The sequence below is a fragment of the Harpia harpyja genome, chromosome 3 (genome assembly GCF_026419915.1).
Source record: "Harpia harpyja isolate bHarHar1 chromosome 3, bHarHar1 primary haplotype, whole genome shotgun sequence".
Classification (NCBI taxonomy): Eukaryota; Metazoa; Chordata; class Aves; order Accipitriformes; family Accipitridae; genus Harpia; species Harpia harpyja.
Genome location: NC_068942.1, coordinates 33,923,310 through 33,942,462, shown reverse-complemented (window position 1 = coordinate 33,942,462; position 19,153 = coordinate 33,923,310). Strand labels below are relative to the sequence as shown.

Here is a 19,153-nt window from a genome sequence, read left to right as displayed (position 1 = left end):
AGCTCTCTAAAAATGAGTTCCTTCTCTATCTGCATTATAACATCAGTTTTAATTTACATATTATTTCTCGGCCCTATGGCTATGACTTTCCATTCTGTTCACAAGTCCACAATATTAATGCTTTCCATTGTGAAAGATATCCCTCCATTTTAGAGATATCAACAGGAAAAAGAGACAGTAAATACCCCCATGGTAGTAGGATTCCATCTCTAGTAATAGGTATGTGAATAGCTACTTAGAAGTGAAGAATTGGTACTATGTTATGCTATAAATATTCTTAGCAGAAATCTTTGCATGCAAGCTATATTGGTAACAATGCATACCTCATTCTTAAAGAAGTAGTTTTGTTCCTGTATATATATATATTTAAATTTTGTCAGAATTTCCAGAAGTTTTCTGGTAGGAAGAAAAAAAAAAAAGGAAAAATAAAAGACAACAGAGGAGTTTCCTCACCTTTTTGTTTGTTTCTTTCTTTCTTTCTTTTCAGAATTGCCAGCCATTTTCCATCTCTGTCTCCCAGCAGTTTAATGTCAAACATCATCACAGACGAGCTCTTTCAGTATACAGCAGGAGAACTTCTGGCGCAGGAATTTCTGGTGCTGGATATGCAACACCATCTTAAAAGTTTCGTATGCATTTTTCTTACCTTACCTAGTAAGAAACAAAAAGAGAGAGAATACAAAGTTCCTAACTTCTAACTGGTAACCTTTTATAAGCAAGTCTCAAAGTACATAGGCTACATAGAGCTTAGGGGCTATGGACAATTATTTTTTTCCTATTCTGTATATGAACTGTGAAAACCTTTGCTGTACCCATAACATAAATAACAAGAACCAGTGTATTATTTTATAGTTGGGGTATTTTCCTTGTATTGCCTTCACTAGCAACCTTAAAAATATTCACCACTACCTGAAAAACGCTACAGCAACGTAGTGCTTTTTCCTTCAGTCCAGTCGTTACAGCTGGAAAACATGGACAAGATTCGGTCCCCACAAGCCCTTCTTCAGGACATCTGCATGTGTTTGAGTTACAGGTCCACATGACTCCTGGCTTGTAGTGCTCTCAGCAGGGGTGGACCCTTGTGTCTATTTAAAGACTTGCTGGTATCTAACTGCAGCTACCTCATGTCTGGCACCTGCATTTAATGAGCACGAAAGGGCCAAAGCAGATATCAGAAGCACCTGAAACGGCTACTGTTTAGAAACAGATCTTTATGTTCTAAAGGTCTCTCTATACTGTTGAGATTGTGTTAGAGCAGCTACATTAGCATAAAGGCTTTCTCACAGCATCTAGTGAGTTTTTCAGCTTCCATTGGTCACTCAGGTTCCTGAGCATCTTAACTAGCAAAATACTTTTCTTTTGATGCAGCTGGCTCTATGTCAAGTGTTTTGCTAGGAGAGCTAAACTGGTTAGAGAGCATGGTGTCTGCTTATATAGCAAACATTTTTATGCCGGCAGTGTTTCACATTTCAAGCCAGTTCAATCTTCCTGGTTGAGGAGGCTATTATGATTTCTCTAAGTTTGTCACTATTTTTATGACTAATAAGTCCTTAGGAATCTACATTTTCTACTGAAGTTCAGAGGCTTTCTGCATCCTAATAAAGGATCACCTGGCAGTTTAATCAACCTGTGTTTTATTCATTGTCAGTTTTTTGCTCCATCCACTTTGCAACCATTTTTCTCCCATGCTTTGAATGGAAAGAGAATCCATCTTGTTTGCTGCTCAGTTTCTACATTGGTCATCACCTCAAGGCTAATCAGGACATGCTTGATTCTCACTTTTTGAGTCAGGGTGCCAAGACACTTGCTACTGTCTTAAGCTCCAGGGCTGTTTTTAATCATATTTAAAATTGAAGGCCGCTCCCTTACTAGATATGGGAAGCGTCAAAATTGTCTACAAGGTTTTGTCAACATGGCAATGCTAGCTAGAAATACGAAGAAAAAAGATCATACCTCTGCTGGCAGCACCTCCAGCACGGACGAGAGCCTGCCCCGAGCCGAGTGATGCAGGCAGTCTGCAGGCAGGTAACCCGTGGGCAGGAAAAACGCCTCTGACCTGGGCACTCTGCACCTCCCCTACAGGGCTCTGCTGACATAGCTAAAAGAACCCATGTTTTGTAGCCTGAGGATTATAATCCTGGATTTTAAGCTTTTATGCCTGCTCGTGAAATGCAGTCTATCCCTGCCCTTAGGCACAAAAGCTGAGGAGGACTGTGGTAACCTCTGGTGACTGATGTTCATGTAGTGGGTTAGGTGGAACAGAGGGACCACTTCTGCTGGAAAGCTCATTTTAACTGGAGCAAAAGGAGTGAGGACAAGAACGTGAAAGGTGGTTTTCTGCTAGTAAATTAAACATGCTCTGAACCATGTTCTGGCCCAGAGACCAATGGGCATAGGATGGTTTGCAAGTGCTGCTCAGCTCTTGACCTCTTGGATAGGGTGGCCACATTCACACTGCTCGCTGGGGTTTCTTCCTAGTCCATGCCGACTCCTGACCCATACCCTGGAGCTGCTTGGGAGAGTGACAGTCAGTATGAGTGGAAACCATGCCAAGAACAGCACTAGCAATTTATTGGTAAATGCCTCAGGGATGTTCTCTGCCACTGTTTTGTTTACTAGTATTGATGCAACCAGACATCCAGGGGGAAATGTGCCCTCCCAGTGATGTATCTAAGCATGATTCCCAGTAACAAGAAGAAACTTCTGCCCTAGCCCTGGCATGGGAAGACTGACGTATCCATCAATATGTAAGACAGTATAAATGGGACTTTAGAGAGTTGGAGACATTTCAGGAAAGTCCTGGTTGGAGAATATGACTCCAAATAGGCAGCTAGTACTAGTAAACCCAATCTTGCCTGCATGCTCTGTGAAGATTTCTTTCCTATCATTTGCTCTTTGTTGCTAAGAAACACCATTAAAAAAAAAAATGCAAAAGTAACTGAGGAAAAGATGTTTCTCACACTTTATCTTGCTCGATCTCTAAACCAGAATCACCAAGTATGGAGTTCTTTCCTTCAGGGCAAGAGAACAGCTTCACTTTTCCTCACAGCACAGAAATTGCACACACCCAGCAGGGTGCGGTTATAGAGCACAGCCCTGCCTTGCCCAGAAAGCCCATAAGGAAGAGACCATTGTTCTGCAGCCAGATGCTCCAGTGAATACAGGCTACTCTGCAGGGAAAAACCTAATAGTTCTTCCCATCAAATCCTTAATATCCCAAGGCTTTCTCTCCCAGGGAGCCTTGAAGGGCCAAAGTGAGCTAGAACTGTGTGCTGCTTCCCCTGGAGTGTAAAAGATTACAGTTCTCCATCCAAGAATTGTAGGAAAGCTAAATTTATTCCTTTCCTTTTTTGCTTCCCAAGGGGAAAAAAAAAAAAAGAAAGAAAGAAAGAAAGAAAAAAAAAAGGACTAGCTGGAATGGGTTTTGTCAAGTTATTTTCTTGCTTTTTTATGCTTATTTTTTACCTTGAATATATTAGGAACAGCAAGACTGCCTTTGCCTCACAACACAGTCCATCTACATTTGTTTTGGGCTTTCACTTTAGTTGATGGACTATAACAAAGATGACATTTTTGCAAAGTGTTTGTCTGTCATTGGAGTTATATCGCTATGTATAAAAACACAGAGCATATTTTACACTGATTTATTGAAATTCTTCCATTCAACTTTCCATCTCTTGATTTTTGCCTTGCGGTATCACAGAATTTATTCTGTCATGATAGCTGACTTCTGTGGAAGAAAAATACTTCATACGTGAGATGCACACAGCTCCTTCAATGCCTCATATATGAAATACACACAGTTCTTGCCCTCCTTTTTTTTTTTTCTTTCTTTCTTTTTTTTTTTTTTTTTTTTAAAAAGAAAAGGGTTGGCAGTCCCTCTCCATCAAAAAAGGCAAAGGGCACACAGGCAACTTCCCTCCTGGTATTTTCCAGGTAGGGAAAAGTTTAAATCCTTCAGAGTCCAGCAGAGAGAGCTGTATATATACTTGACAACAAGGGAAACCCCCCTGGATATTCCTCGCCAAGTACCAGTAGATACAGAAAACTAGGACAACTTGCTATTTTAAGTGAAAAGGCAAATGAAGAAGTATTCTCCTACTGCAAGCCCTGGGAGGTCCCCAACTCCCACCAGAAATGTCCCACCTAGCCCTCAGAAGTCATCCCTTCTTGCCTCACCTCCCTTCTCATTCAAGCGATTACAAGCCAGGGTCCCTGGTCCTCTCTCCCCATGTGAAATACCAGTTCTGGAGGCTTTTTTACATGGCTGGGAACAGAGGTCACAGACAAGAACAGCAGACAGCAGGTAAGTATACAAATCCATACACCCACATCCCCATGTCCAGGAGATCCTGAATTTAGAAAGTTATCAACAGTATTAAGAGTCTCATAGTCCAAAGACTGCTTACTCACCCAGCCCCCTGCAGTGCTATTGCCCACGTGTTTTTTTTATATAGACATATCTGCACTACTGCAGGAAGGACGATTTACAGATACCCCAGGCTGGCTCAACCAAGAGAGAGAGACAAATCAGTCAGTACTATAGCTGTATCACCCCGGCCTGGGTGCAGGCAAATTTTCCCACTCAGAAACAGAGTTTCATTTTCAGACTCAACAACTGGACTAACAGCAGTTTAGCTCTTGAGATCCAAGCCAATTCCTGCACATAGTGCTGTGCAGATGCATCTGCAGGCTCAGAACTCACAGCTGAGTCCCACTGAGTGATATAGACATAAAATCATGGAAAAAAAGGCCTGTGAGAAGACCTAAGGATGTCATCCAATCCATCTCATTCCTCTACATGTTTGTGGGGTTTTTTTAACTCTGAGAGAATTGCCTCTGGCACAGCAGATAATTGAACTGGTGTTTCTCAAAACTTCCTGATAAGCACACTCATCACAGGGCCAGCCTTCCTTACATGATACAGTCTCACCCTTCACCCCTTATAATCTGATTTTGGAGGTCTGGACCTTGAAGACAGCTACAGGCAGTACCAAAGGAAGAAAAAAAGGAAAGGGAAAGGGGAAGAGAAAGGGAAAGGAAGGGAAAGGGGAAAGGGGAAGGGAGGGAAGGGAAGGGAAGGGAAGGGAAGGGAAGGGAAGGGAAGGGAAGGGAAGGGAAGGGAAGGGAAGGGAAGGGAAGGGAAGGAAAGGAAAGGAAAGGAAAGGAAAGGAAAGGAAAGGAAAGGAAAGGAAAGGAAAGGAAAGGAAAGGAAAGGAAAGGAAAGGAAAGGAAAGGAAAGGAAAGGAAAGGAAAGGAAAGGAAAGGAAAGGAAAGGAAAGGAAAGGAAAGGAAAGGAAAGGAAAGGAAAGGAAAGGAAAGGAAAGGAAAGGAAAGGAAAGGAAAGGAAGAAAAAAAGATATACTCACCCTCAGATAAAGCATTTTACTAAGCACTTCTGACAGCTTCTGACCATCATATTAAATCAAACCTGTCATTATTTCCTCATAATTAGAAGGCTCCCAGAGTGAGGAAATGGCAACAATAGGAGGTGGACTGGAGAGTGAATTCAGTACTATGCCAGCTGTGGTTACTGGCAGGCAGCATCTTTGTTCTGAGTATGTGACTCACAGGTAAATGTTCTCTCTTGCCACATACTCCTGTGATAGTCAGCAATGACAGTTTCCTACAACCCCCACCCTGCCCTTTGCATCTCTCTCCACCTACTTGTCTAACAAAGTTACTCTGTACAATTAAGTCCTTAACCTAGGCATGGATCACTCTGATTTTACGTAAGTCTTGTAAAGTCATTGCTTTAGAAAAGCCTGGAAAAAAACCAGTGACACTCTTCCCCAGTTGGATACGGCATTTCAGAAGTTTTACTGCTTAGAAAAATTCTGCTTACCTCTGACTGTAGAAAATGCTAGTTTTATTGGTTTAGGAACAAGACAAGCAGGCAGATTATAAGAGGTCAATGATGCAATTACAGTATTAAGAGATATCATGTGGCAATCCCTATGTTTCCTTTAGGCTTACTTGCTCAGATTGTAATACAGTGTTGTTTCTTCATACTCTTCATTCTGTTTATCCTTTCACAACCTCTAACCTTACTGCTGATGTTAATAAATGCCCACATTTATTAATGCAGGACTTCATGCTATTCGGTTAGTTACATTACCTTCCTGTCGCTCATGTGACAAAAGTGACCTACCTTGATTCATCTGAAGACTGAAGCAGGGTCAAGACAACATTATTCCAGTTTCCTAGCTCTTAAACCCTGACTTCTAACCACTACCCCCATTTTTTTTTCCTTTGGGATGCTATTGTTTAGCCCACTAACTCTGTAAACCTTTCATTCTAGAAACAAAAATTAGGATCCCACCATCCTTCCCTTCACTTTCTGGTCTATTCCAATGTGTAGTTTACAGGTACTGCCATATTTGTATAGGTAGAAAATGATTGCTGTGGTACCAGTAGAAGAGAGACCATTGCCAAATCCTTCAGATGCTTCTCAGGAAGGAATAAACAATGCTGCCTGTGTAGCTCGTTTTCCTTTTCTGATCAGAGTATTGGTTGTATACTATGGTCACCTGGATAAGCAATTGCCGCCCACAAGACCCGCTGCCCACTCAGTCCTGCCACCTAAATGCAGCAGCACACCACCTCTCCCAGGAAGGCCCCATCATGGAGATGAGCCTGGAGGAGAGAAGGCTCTGGGGAGACCTTATAGCAGCCTTCCAGTACCTGAAGGGGGCCTGCAAGAAAGCCAAAGAGGGACTTTCTGCAAGGGCATGTAGTGATAGGACAAGGGGTAATGGCTTTAAACTGAAAGAGGGTAGATTTAGATCAGACGTAAGGAAGACGTTCTTCACTGTGAAGGTGGTGAGGCACTGGAAGAGGTTGTCCAGAGAAGCTGTGGCTGCCCCATCCCTGGAAGTGTCCAAGGCCAGGTCGGATGGGGCTTTGAGCAACCTGGTCTATTGGAAGGTGACCCTGCCCATGGCAGGGGGGCTGGAACTAGATGGTCTTTAAGCTCCCTTCCAACCCAAACCGTTCTAGGATTCTGACTCCACACAGCAGACCCTCAGCTTTACCTAATGAGCTGCCTGCGCTGGGTTAGATTTGTTGCTGACACAGTGCTAAAGAAAGCAACACAAATACATGGCAGCTCTCCAAACTGATCAATCACACTGATTAATTTCAAGAGGTCCCAGATGGAAAACTCATACACCAGAATAGTTCCCCCAGAGCCTTGTTTCCTGTTGCTCATGAAAAATGATGGAAAATAAAATCCTCTCCCTTTGGATTCTTCTGCCCTTTAAGGTTTCCCAGCATGAGAGAGGGAAATCAGCTCCTATGCAAGAAGAAGACCTTTTCCCTGCCAAGCTTGTGAATCCCAATGCAAACAGCATTTACATATTTGCATTTCTCACCTTGTATTATTCTGCTTACAGAACAACGCAAATGGAAATGAGGACGGGGGTTGTTTTGGGTTTGTGTGGTGGGGTTTTGGTAGCGGGGCAGGGTCCGCAGGGCTGGCTCCTGGGAGAAGCTGCTGGAAGCTCCCCTGGCCCCAAGCCGGACCCACCGCTGGCCCAGGCCGAGCCCCTCAGCGACGGCGGTAGCGCCTCTGGGAGAGCGGAGTTAAGGGGGGAAACCTGCGGTGAGTCGGGGGATTGGGATGTGAGAAGGACCCCTCTGCGGGTACCGAGGTCAGGGAAGGAGGAGGAGGAGGAGGAGGGTATGCCCCCTGTGCTGTGGTGAGGCGGCAGGCTGTCCCCCCCAGCCCATGGAGGGGAGCGGAGGAGCGGAGGCCGCCCACAATGGCCGTGACTCCGTGGGGAAGCCCGCGCTGGAGCAGTCTGTGACCAGAAGGACTGCACCCAGTGGAAGGGACCCACGCTGGAGCAGTTGGTGAAGGGCTGCCTCCCGTGGGAGACACCCCACGGCGGAGCAGGGGCCGAGATCGGAGTCCTCCCCCCCCCCCCCGGAGCGGGCGGAGGCCGCTAAGCCTTCAGCCTGGCGCCGCGGCCCGAGCCCGCCATAACGCGAAGTCCTCCCTCACGGCGGAACGACAGCGCCCGGCCCCGCCCGCCTCAGCTGACAGCGCCAAATGGCGGCGGCGTCGGCGTCTCGGGGGCGGCTCGGCGCCCGCCTCAGCTGACAGCGCCAAGATGGCGGCGCTGCGGGAAAGGGACTTCGCCGCCCTGCAGAGCCTGCTGAAGGTGAGCGGGCCGCGGAGCTGCTGGGGGACGGCGGCGCCCAGCCCGGCCCGGCGGCTTGCCTCTTCCGGGCCGCGGCTGAGCGCTCCCCCCCAACTCCCCTCCGCTTTGCTCCCCGCCAGGCGCCGTCGAAGGACGCCGTGCGGCAGCTGTGCCGGCAGTGTTTCTCCAGCCCGCCTGCCGGCCTCGGCCCGCTGGCGCAGCGCGCCTGCCTCGACCTCGCCGCCGGCCCCGAGGAAGCGGAGCAGGTAGGGCCCGGCGGGGCAGGGCAGGGGTCCCTGGCGGGGGGGAGAGAGCCAGCCAGCGGGGTGCCTCGGCAGTGCCCCCTCCTCCCGCTGCACCGGAACGCAGGGAAGGAGCGGGAGGACGGGACCTGCCGGCTTGCGTGGGCCTCGCCGTGCGGGAAGGAGGGAGGGGAGGCGGCCAGGAGCGGCCCGGGCCCTCGGGAAGGTTCGTGGCGCCACGGGGCTCCCACGGAGCGCGGCCGCTGCTGGAGGGAACGTGCTGGGTAGAAGCGATCCGCCCTGGAGGCGCAGCCCGGAGGGGCCTCGCAAGGGAGGCAGAAGGTAAGTGCCGGAGGCGAGCGTGCTAGAGGACAGCGAGGACCTCGGCTCCTTACCTGTTAAGGCTGTCGGGCTGTACTTGGATGTCCGAGGCCCTGGTGGTGTTCAAGGCTTCTGTCTGTCCCGGCTGCAGAAGGCCTGTCCCATGCCGTATGTAATGCTTGTCAACCCAGCGGAGCCCTTTCTCCTGTTCCTTTCCTACAGCTGGTATCCGCTTTGCACAGCCTCACCAGGCACGTCGTGTACCATGGCTTGACGAGGGCAGAAGATATCCTCTCTCTTTTTCCAGAAAACTTCCACCAAAATCTGAAAAACCTTTTGACTAAGATAATCTTGGAGAATATGTGAGTGCTACCCACCTGCCCTTTGCTTTCAGCGGGAAAGTTAAAGCCTATGTATCTGGTTTGATACGTGGATAGTTGGCAGCATGCAGAGTCTTGTTCCTATGAATTTTGTGCCTGCCTTGGGCATAGGCACACAGGTTGGGATGAGCTGAGTTGAGTGAAATACATCATCTGAGTGGAATGGCAAACAAAACATAGCCATGGGCACAGAGGGTTTTCCCAAAACTTTTGGAATGGGTGTGGGCCTCATTCACGTAATGCAAAGCCCCTTTTATCCTAACAACTCACCTGTGTGGTAGAAAAATGCTACAGTTGATGATAAAACGTAGAGGGTTAGATTTTGGCACTACAAAATCTGGTTGGGTAGCATCTAGATGCCTGTCTGCTTACCACCCTGGCTTAGGTGTGGAGGCGGTGTATACAGTAGAGCATACGTGAGGTGGTGGCAGAGGATGGCAGTTCTGCTGCTTGTACATCTCACTGCTTGGTAGCCCATTGCTTTGATAAACTGGGAAGAAAGGTACATGCCGTAAGTGAGCCGCACTTACAGAAGAACCAATAGTTGGTCACCAGTTTGCCTACCATTGCCCACCAGTGACAGCCTTTTCTCGGCACTCGGTAGCATAGGCAGTCTCTCTCCCCTGCTTACTGCTGCAGCCCTGGTGACCCTTCTGTCAGGGATAAGCCACTCTGAATGCTTTCCCTACCTTTTTTCTTTTTTTTTCTTCTTTATCAAAGTACTGCTGATACTGGTGGGTTTTTTTCTCCACTTTTTCACAGCTCTGCTTGGAGGAATGAAGCACAAGCAAGTCAGAGTAAGTAGTCATTCACATCTTGATGCAATTAATGTTTCCTGAGGTCATTGGAGCTTGGAGTTTAGAATAGTGCATCGCAACGTGTTCTCATAATGTAGCATAGGAATACCCCCATTTGCCTTAGATGAAGCTGTATGGTTGTGGCATCAGAGAGCTTAGGAGGGGCCAACAAGCTTATATTCAGATCTGTGCTGCTGTGCTAAATTGTTTCCAGTCCTCAAGCAATTCCATTTAATGTTCTGTCTGTTGCTACCTTGCAGAGTGCTGTGTATAGCAAGTATTTGCAAAACTTTTCAAAGTGAAGCACTCTGACTTCCCCATTCAGGTCATTAAATGATGCCCATATTCAATAATTGTGCACTGTGAAGGATATGTATATATTGGGAAATACCTTATATCTGCACATCTAGTCAATTCTTTCTCTTCCACGCATCAGGAAGTACACAGCATATATTCATAACTCTTATTTTTCCTCACCATTCTAAACAGTGATGTAATTAAGGAACGCAAGCTTTAACAATAGCATCACGGGCAATGAGTAACATTCCAGTTAGGTGTTCCATGCAGCTACAACACTTTGTTTTCTCTGCAAGAGGCTTTCTTTACAACTGTAGTACTTAGAGGCTTACAAGTGAGAGCTGATACATAGCAGAATACTTTGAGGTCTGCATGGATCCTCTTTACCCTTTTCTTTGCCTGCAGATGAGATAATGTCCACAGCTAAGCAGTACGGCAAGACTTGGAAATAGACTGTCCCTCAAAGTTTTAATGGAGTATAAATAGCGAGAGGGAAGAAACTGTTGTGTAATGCTAATACAGTAAATACAGCAGATGCTTACACTAAACAATGTTCTAATGTTACCACAATGCTTTTTCCTGTATCCTGAACACTGTCATGCATTGAGAGCAAGCATGACACACCAGCATAATACACTAGCTAGGTCTTCACAAACCAGAAACGAGGCTGGGTGTGTGGCTCTTGGAGACCCGCCCAGGAGCTCTGCTCTGACACTCGTGTCTTTGTATTCATTTGATGAATATTTAAGCCTGTTGGAATGAGATTGTCTTCTAGGAAATTATGGATTATTTTAGTATTGTATTCACGAAGTATCTGACATATATTACATAGGGACCGAGGCAGTGATTTAAAGAACAGACATTCCAACTGAAACATGGATGGTTTCCTGCCTCTCCCAGTCAACCTTAGCAAATTAACATACAAGGCTAAACAGATGCATTTTATGTTGTTGCAAATGCCGCCAAGTGCTGGCCCTGACAGACTGTAAACTGGAATTTGTTCCAAAAGCAAGAGCAAGGCAGCCCGTTCTGCGCTGCCCCTGGAGCTCTGCTCAGGGGAGCAGGAGGACGAGGGAGAGCCTTTCCCCAGATAGAAAGAGACAATTCTGTAAGCGCTGTTAGGAAGCAGCTTGAGCATCTGGAGTCAGTCGGAAGGCTAGTGATCAACCCCTGGGGAAGAAACTAGGCAACTTATGATAGGCAGAATCCAGAAAGGCTGCAATTGCCTATTGAGACAGCTCTTTCCTTAGCACTCAACAGAGGTTTAGTCTTTGCTTCTGGTAGCCTTAAATAGATGTCAGGTAACTGCTGACATCCCAGTTCAATAAGGCTTTGCAAAGACATTCAAACCTACCAAGCACCACTGCTGGGATTTTAAATTGAGAATAAATGATCACCTCCCTACAGATCTTTCATGGGGTTGGTCCTACCTTTCATTCAGACTTCTTTGAAAATCCCTAGCTGACATAAACAGGAACAATGTTTCTTCAGGCACCCTGTAGCCATTTAATTCTGACATAGTTACAGCAGTTAAGCCCCTTAGCTGCAAATGCCCTTTTCAAACCAGAAGGGTTTGTCTTTGTTTCCATGTCCTTTGTGTGGACTTTCTTCTAGTGAGAATTTACTGGTTTTTTTCCCAGGAAACTTGGATGCTGCACTTTCAAACATAGAAGTATAGCTCAGCTTTTACCAGAAAATGGAGTTGAAAAGGGTGCAAGAGGTGTTCCCGACTCTTATAAATGCGACAGTACCAAAGTGGGAATGACTTTAAGTATGCCCTGTTAAACTGCACCTTACAACTTGTTTTCTTTACATATATGTTAAACAAGGAATTTACCTTACAGACATTTTCCACATTTCTGGATTCTGGCGGTAAATTGCGCTTTACCACTGGGCAGCGAAGGGTTCAAGCCTCATCTTTTAACACTTGCTGTTGTTATCTGGTTGGATAAGTAATTATGCTTTCCTATGGTTTGCAGTTTGTTTGAGAAAACACTTGTAAATCTGAGGTGAAAATGTCAATACTATTTCTTTTTCTGGGTTAAAATGTATTTTTTTTTAATTAAAGTAGGAAACTTTTTTTTGTTCAAACAAGGGGGAAAGATACCTGCGTGCCACCCATCTAAATACCTGCCTCAGTTTCACTTGACTATATTCTTCAAATGTTCCTTGTATTTATTACTGGCAGCTGAAAGACCCTGTTGAAAAACATTATGCTCCCAGGAACTGACAAAAAGCACTTGCAGCCAGCCTGTTGGTGCCAGAGTTTTGTTGGGAGAACCTTAATCTCAGTTTTTATGCCAGTTTGCACAGTGCTTAGGGGCTCTTGAGGGTTCATAGTGCAGTGAGCTCCATTAAGTACACACTAGCGTGAGAGAATATCCCGTCTGCTCTCTGCAAGAGGTAGCTGCACAAATTTCTTGGCAGGGCAGCCAAGTCAGACCTGTCCTCCTTCCTTTGGAAGGCTCATGGGGTCTCCAGCCCAGAACTATTGATGTCACTATTGCCCCAGACTGTTGAATGATTTCTGCTAGGCTACATCTAATTAATTAGGATGATATCTTCAATATTTTTAACAAATTGGCAGGACATGTGAAGATTGCAGTTTACCAGTACATATGCTGTACTGCAGGATGCTTTGATTCACAGGTTGGGGAGCCTGAAATAACATGTTTTATACTGCTGGATTTTAAGAGCATTCCTGTGTGCTTTCTTACCCGTTACAGAACAGAGCAATAAGCATGTAGGTCCCAGAGCAACTCATGATGAAAAACGCTAGTTGAGTGTTGCAGGCAGCAAGGCAGGCGATGAAGAGGTGGAGGTGACATCTTACTGGTCTCCTTCTCCCAGCTGCTTTGTGAATTTACCTATGCTTGTCTTGCACTGTGCCACCCTTGCACGTGATGATGGGAGAACCCTGTTTGTTCTTCCTGTGTCATGAGGAGGCCTTCAGAGACTGGCTTATTGTAGAGTAAAAATGGTGTGAAACCATGTAGTAGCACTAAAGCTGTACGCTTCCCAGGGCCAGAAGTGGAGAAGCATGTACATGGTGGTAGTCACAGGTTCCAGCGTCTGGTGTCATGCTGCTGGGTGTAACAGACCCATTTTTTAATCCCTCAGTCTCCCTGCCTCGGCTGGTCGACATGGACTGGAGGGTGGACATCAAGACATCTTCAGACAGCATCAGCAGAATGGCAGTCCCTACTTGCCTGCTCCAGTTAAAGGTAATGTCAGTGGCCGTAAAGGATGTGGGATCAAAATAAACAAGTCCAACACCTGACTTGCCAGTGGTAGTGCAAAACAGTTCAGACAGGCATCTGGTGCTTGCATATTGCCTGGTGGGCAATTAACAGACTTTCTCAGAGATGATCTTTGAAATACCACAGAGCCTGGGAATGATGTGTGTGCTGGAAGCCCTTTTTCTTGCAAGGGAGGGTTTTCTTTGCATGAGGATGCGAGAAGGCAGCATATTTGTTCCTGGTCACCATTGTTCTCTAGAGAAGGAAAGAAGATAAATAATGAAGTCATTGCCCTTTAATTCTAAGCCACTCATCAGCATGTTTAGCTGACTGCATTAGCTGAGAAATGACTTTTGATTACTAATAACTTCCTTCACTGGCCACATCTATCATTTGGAGAGTATAGCTAAACTTACTGCTTATATTCTACAGAGTTCTGGATCCCCCAACCAGTAAAGATGGGATGGGTGGATTTCAGAGTAGGAGGAAAAAAAATCTTGCACTCCATCAATGGGACCGCACTTCGCTAGTGAGGCACACAGCTTAGAAAATGTGCCATGGTCCTTCAGGATGGAGCTGGATGCCAAATTTAAGGCGTTTTTCTTAATCTGTATATTAAACACTGAGTTTTGTAGCGGCACTGGAAAAACACCTGAATGAATTTTTCATACAGCTAATGTCTGTGTTCCTATTTTCAGATTCAGGAAGATGTTGCCTTATGTGGAAATAGTCCTGTTGTTTCTGCACTGACTGTGGAACTGAGCAAAGAAACCCTGGACACTATGCTAGAAGGTCTAGGAAGGATTCGGGACCAACTTTCTGCCGTTGCAAACAAATGAATATGCCAGGGCATGGATTCCAGCAGCAAGGAAGGGAAGTATTCTCTACCTACAGCTTTCATAAGTTGCAGCCTAGTGTAACATGTTTTCTGTTTTAACAAAACAAAATTAAAGAGATTTCTTTACTGAGTTAGTAAGATAGCTTTTGAAAAGCTGACACTTAAACATTCCTTTGGTCTGATACCAAAAAGTGTTTTCCTAGTATGTTGTTGAATAAAAGCTGGTCTCTATTTCAGAAAAGCACTTGAGGGCTCAGAGCTTGGCTTAATCACAAGGGTCATAACTGGAAATAGCAAATAGCTGCAGCCAATGAAGCAAGTACTATCTCTGCCCTGAAATTAGGATCTAAAAGGCTCAAGCTGGTTAATGGGCTGCCTTCCAGCATTAGCAGACAAGGAGGGTGCTTCTCTCTGGAATGTGCATGTACTGAGGTGCATGCTGGATGTAGCACTGTCTCCCTGTCAATGAAGCACAGCCATGCTGCAGATTGTTATTACAGGATAATGCTTTGAAATAGGGCAATTATGCTACAACACATTCCCTTCTGATCAGCTTCATAGCACCATTTACAAAATGACTAGCCTGAACATCTTTAGCAGCAAGTAATTTCCTCCTCCTCTTTGAAAAAAGGAGTTCAGATAATTCATGTTTGGGTTTATTGTACTCTGGGCTTTGCCTTCACTGCACAGAAACCCGGCCGGGACAGTAAAGAATTGATGGCCATTGTCTGTACTGTAGAAAACCCTTCTGTGGCAATATGTGCCTATACTTCCCCAAAGTGTTCTGTTGTTTGTATAAATCTTCATTTAGTTAAAAAGCAAACTGCTAATTGATTTTGTGAATCCTTTTAAGGATGTTGTCCTGGGTTACCTCAGCCTTTGTGATGGTGCCTAGTTTCTAGGCTGGTTTAATGGATGTTCATGTTTGTTGCTGAAAAGGAATCTTTTGTTTCCTGTTCAAATGGATTCATCTTTTAAACTGTCTTCTCTTCATTATAATATGGTTTCAGGGCACCGTTTTCCACAGCCACCGGCTCTGTACAGTATCGCAGATGATGACCCTGACCTAAAACTTTGTAAATATATGTGCATTGAAAGTGTGGAAGAGTAAGTGCAGAAAATGAACAAAATTCAGACTTTCCTTTCTGATGAGCTTCTATAATGCTCCAAACTGGAAGACTGGATCCAAATGCTTTGTTTATGGTGAAGTCCCACCTTTCATAAAACATTTAGCTCTCCTTCAAGACACAAAACATTGCCTCTTGTGTTTGGAAACGTGCAATCATTCAAGATGTATGCATAAACTACAGAGCTTTGTTAATTAATTTTGTATGTCCCCACAGAGTGCAGGCTAGAGTATAAGTGTAAATGAAGCTTGTGCCTTTAAAAGATACTGGTGTAATACACCTTATGCATCAAGATGAGATGTACGACAAGTCACTTGTTCAGGTCTACTTTGAGTAAAGATTGTAACATTTAGTACAGTATCAAGGTAAACTGGTAAATTTCATATATAATAGGAAAATCTGAAAGGAGAAGGTGGATATTCAAGAATCTGTTCCATAAGATTCAGGCTGTGAAAAACCTCTGTAATAGACTTCTTCAGTTTGAGGAAGTTTTGTTGCCTTTAGAGCATAGCCTTAAAAAAAAATCTCAAATAGTTTATATTGTACTGTTTACTTTAGAAAGTAAGAATCATTGAGGAGGTAAGTAATGCATAATGAAGTACTCGTAGCGTTAGAGGAGCGGAGGAAGTCAATACACGGAGGGAATCCTTGAGGTAAATACTGAAGTTATAGTCAAAATGTTGTAGGGCCTAATGAAATGAAGAATTGATAGTTGCATAGAGTTCTCATACAAAACCATTATACAACTATAGAATAGTTGTAAAGAAAAGAAAGACTTAAAACTGAAAAGGCTTTTCCAGTGTCAGAGTGGCACTATCTGCAGGTAGCTAAAAGTTGCTCATGGAGACTTTAATGAAGGGGGCTGTCCACTACATCAGGGGCATGACAAATATCTGATGACTTCAAGGGGTACATCTCAAGTCATTCTGCAAGAAGATGCTGGTATCTTCTAGCCCAATATTTAGGAGGCTATGAGAGCTTGCCTTCAAATCTTTGTCTAAAATGTTAGGTATTTTCTTGTTTGCTCTTACCACGTTTGCCAGAAGAGCTGAGACTGCTCAGAAAAAGCTATATAAAAGAAGAGAGGCTGAGTAGGAGTGTCATTACCTGACCAGCAAGAGTGCTTCACATTGAAGTCCTACCTATGGAGACTCTTACACAGAGGGAGAAGAATATGCCTGCTATTGCAGTCAATATGTGATCTTTTTCATAAAATGACTGCTGTCTTAAAATCAGTTAGATTTTTATCCTCCCTCCACAAATTGCTGCTATTTGGTAGGCTAGCCTAAACGTATTCAGCGCTGCTTTATTATCAGCTCGCTCCTGTGCCAACACTGTCCTCTTTAGCTTACTTCTCTCCTACCTTTCCATTTTCCCTCATACTTATGAAGCAGTGAAATTCCCTTCCACTTTTGATGACTAAGCCTAGTAAGCTCTATATTCTGTGCCTTTGAGCATCATAGTGGCCATTCTTCACTTACAGTTTGCATCTCCCTTGAATGGGGTCACCACAGTTGTTCATTTCTGGAAAAGAATAGTCCGAGGACATTAATAAAGAATAGAGCTGTCACAGTATGCGAATCACCTGAATGAACTCCTCCTCCCAGGAAACCACAAGCCTTCATTGTGAAGTGGAGCTCAAAAACTCCATCTTCATTCCAGTATTTGAGGAACAGAGAAACCATCTCCTACATGTACACTGTTTATCAAGTGGTAACTCAATTATGCTAAGCAAAACAGTGATAAATTTATTTGTAAAACACAAGTATGCAAGTTAAATTCAAATTGCAGTTTCACAATTCAGACATTGTGTTGGATCTAACTGTGTCAAGGTGTTGAAAAAGCATTTGAAACATTAAATCCTACTTTGTATTATTGAAAACAAAATTTTGCTTCCTCTTACTGCAAGAAAATATGTACTTTAGGGTGTTCAGGCTAAAAGTTGTATAGATGTTGTGAGTGAGAGCAAGAAGAACTTAGGAAGAAAAGGCCTTTATGATTCTTAGCTTCCACTTCAATTAATGATCTTTAACTGTTAGTTTAAAACAGTAGAAGACTTTACAAGACTCATGATGGATTGGTAAAGGTATAATAGTTACGCTATGTTTAAGTGTGGGGTTTAATGTGTGTTCAGGCTCTTGTAAACCTATCGTCTATACAGAGTTTTTGCTTTGTTTATAACTGAGGTGTTTTATTATTTCACTTCAAACAAGTTATTTCATTACTAGTAATCTGGTTTAGAATTGTTTTGACCTAAGTAAAAAATGTTAGTTTCAATTTGTTTGGTATCTAATTTTCACTGGAGATAATAGAGTTTATATTTAACAATATATATGGGACCCCCTGCCCAGATTAGGACTGAAAAGGGCTTTTTTGGTAACAAATCTGTGATAGATGTCTTGTTAAGTGAACAACATCGTCTGTCTTAAAAATCACAACAGCCCAGCTTAATCTCAGTTCTTGATACTAGGAACAACATATCTAGCAGTGTAATTTCCTCAGCTGCTTTATAACTGTAGTTATTCTGAGTCATAATAACCCCTACAAAAGTAACCAGTTTAATGAATTCGCCAATCTTTCTCACATACCCCTGAAAAGGTTCATCTCACTAAGCTGTAGAGAGGTAAAGTAGGTGCTTACAGTTGCAATAAATCAGTGGCAGCACTGGGTGTTCAGGAATCCCACCTCCCTAGACCCTTTTCTGACTTCTTGACCCCTCAGTCAGCAACTTTATTCCGTGACACAGCAATTACACTGTCACATATTTTTCCCCCACCTACACAGATATTGTGCAGGTAGTTGCTGATTTTTTGCTCTATTTTTAATGTAAGAGGTTAATAATGCTTGGGACACTTGTGCCTTGCTTATTGAATAACTGTCACCTCCAACGTGTAACTTGATTAACGTTACGTAATTTAGTCTCCAGTTGTTTTACCACTTTTCAATAACCACGTCAGGAATATCACTGTACTAGCACAGCCCTGTAGCATTACAATGCAACACCTTGGCTTACCCACTGTCAGTATTTGGTAATCCTGCCCAGCATTTTCAAACAAGTCTCACGGTTTGCATTCATCTGGTCCCTGCTTGAAAGCACTACAGCTGCATTACAAACACTGGTGAATTAAACCTCACAAACTACAGCAGGGGGATTTTTGTAGCAAGCCTGATGACAAAGTGCAAAAGGTCCTGAATTCTTCAGTTAGTTACACTCAAAAATCCATAGGTATCCTTAGAAGCCTCACTACAGGCATCATTTTTTGAAGAGACATATAACTGTCTGTGAAAACTAAGGTGTTAACGCTGTGACTAGTCAGTAAGTAGATCATGCGCTGTAGCTTTCATAATGTCCTTGTACTCCACAGGGCATATGTGGCAGTGGCTAAACAGTCCTTGCCATTTTAAGTACAGGAAGAACCTGACTATTCCTGCAGCTGCTCAACACTCTATAAACCTCTTTTCTGGGGTTATTAATGCGTATGTGTCTTGCTACTGACATTGCTGCTGCTGAAGTACATACGAAGCATATAACAAAAATGCCAACCCTGTACCCACCCTGTGACATAAATTCACTGTCTTATTTTACCGAGTCCCACAGGAAGAAGAGGGACCACAGTAGGGTCGGAGCTGGCAGTGCAAGCCGGCAAGCTTCCTAAGCTTTCTCCTACGGCCTTGGTCTTTCACAAAGAAGAGTGAGAATGAAAGGAAGGAATGAAATAAACTTCCCTGGACGCGTAAATGCCTTTTCCCCAGGAGATGGCGAGCTTG

At 44.2% G+C, this 19,153-nt stretch overlaps 1 protein-coding gene across 1 annotated transcript; it reads left to right on the top strand.

Annotated features, from left to right (window-relative positions):
* Positions 1-8,018: 8,018 nt before the first annotated feature.
* COMMD9 (COMM domain containing 9) lies at positions 8,019-17,662 on the top strand. The gene is made up of 6 exons (XM_052781883.1): positions 8,019-8,165; positions 8,285-8,410; positions 8,930-9,069; positions 9,850-9,884; positions 13,302-13,405; positions 14,119-17,662. The coding sequence occupies exons 1-6, from the start codon at positions 8,115-8,117 to the stop codon at positions 14,257-14,259; spliced, it is 597 nt and encodes a 198-aa protein (XP_052637843.1). The 5' UTR covers positions 8,019-8,114; the 3' UTR covers positions 14,260-17,662.
* The last annotated feature ends 1,491 nt before the right edge of the window (positions 17,663-19,153 follow it).

Bases quoted from the DNA above. Each gene is read 5' to 3' on its own strand.
- COMMD9 (XM_052781883.1), top strand. From the start codon at position 8,115: ATGGCGGCGCTGCGGGAAAGGGACTTCGCCGCCCTGCAGAGCCTGCTG. The intron at 8,166-8,284 runs GTGAGCGGGCCG...GCTCCCCGCCAG, and splicing joins CCCTGCAGAGCCTGCTGAAG to GCGCCGTCGAAGGACGCCGT. The intron at 8,411-8,929 runs GTAGGGCCCGGC...CCTTTCCTACAG, and splicing joins GCCCCGAGGAAGCGGAGCAG to CTGGTATCCGCTTTGCACAG.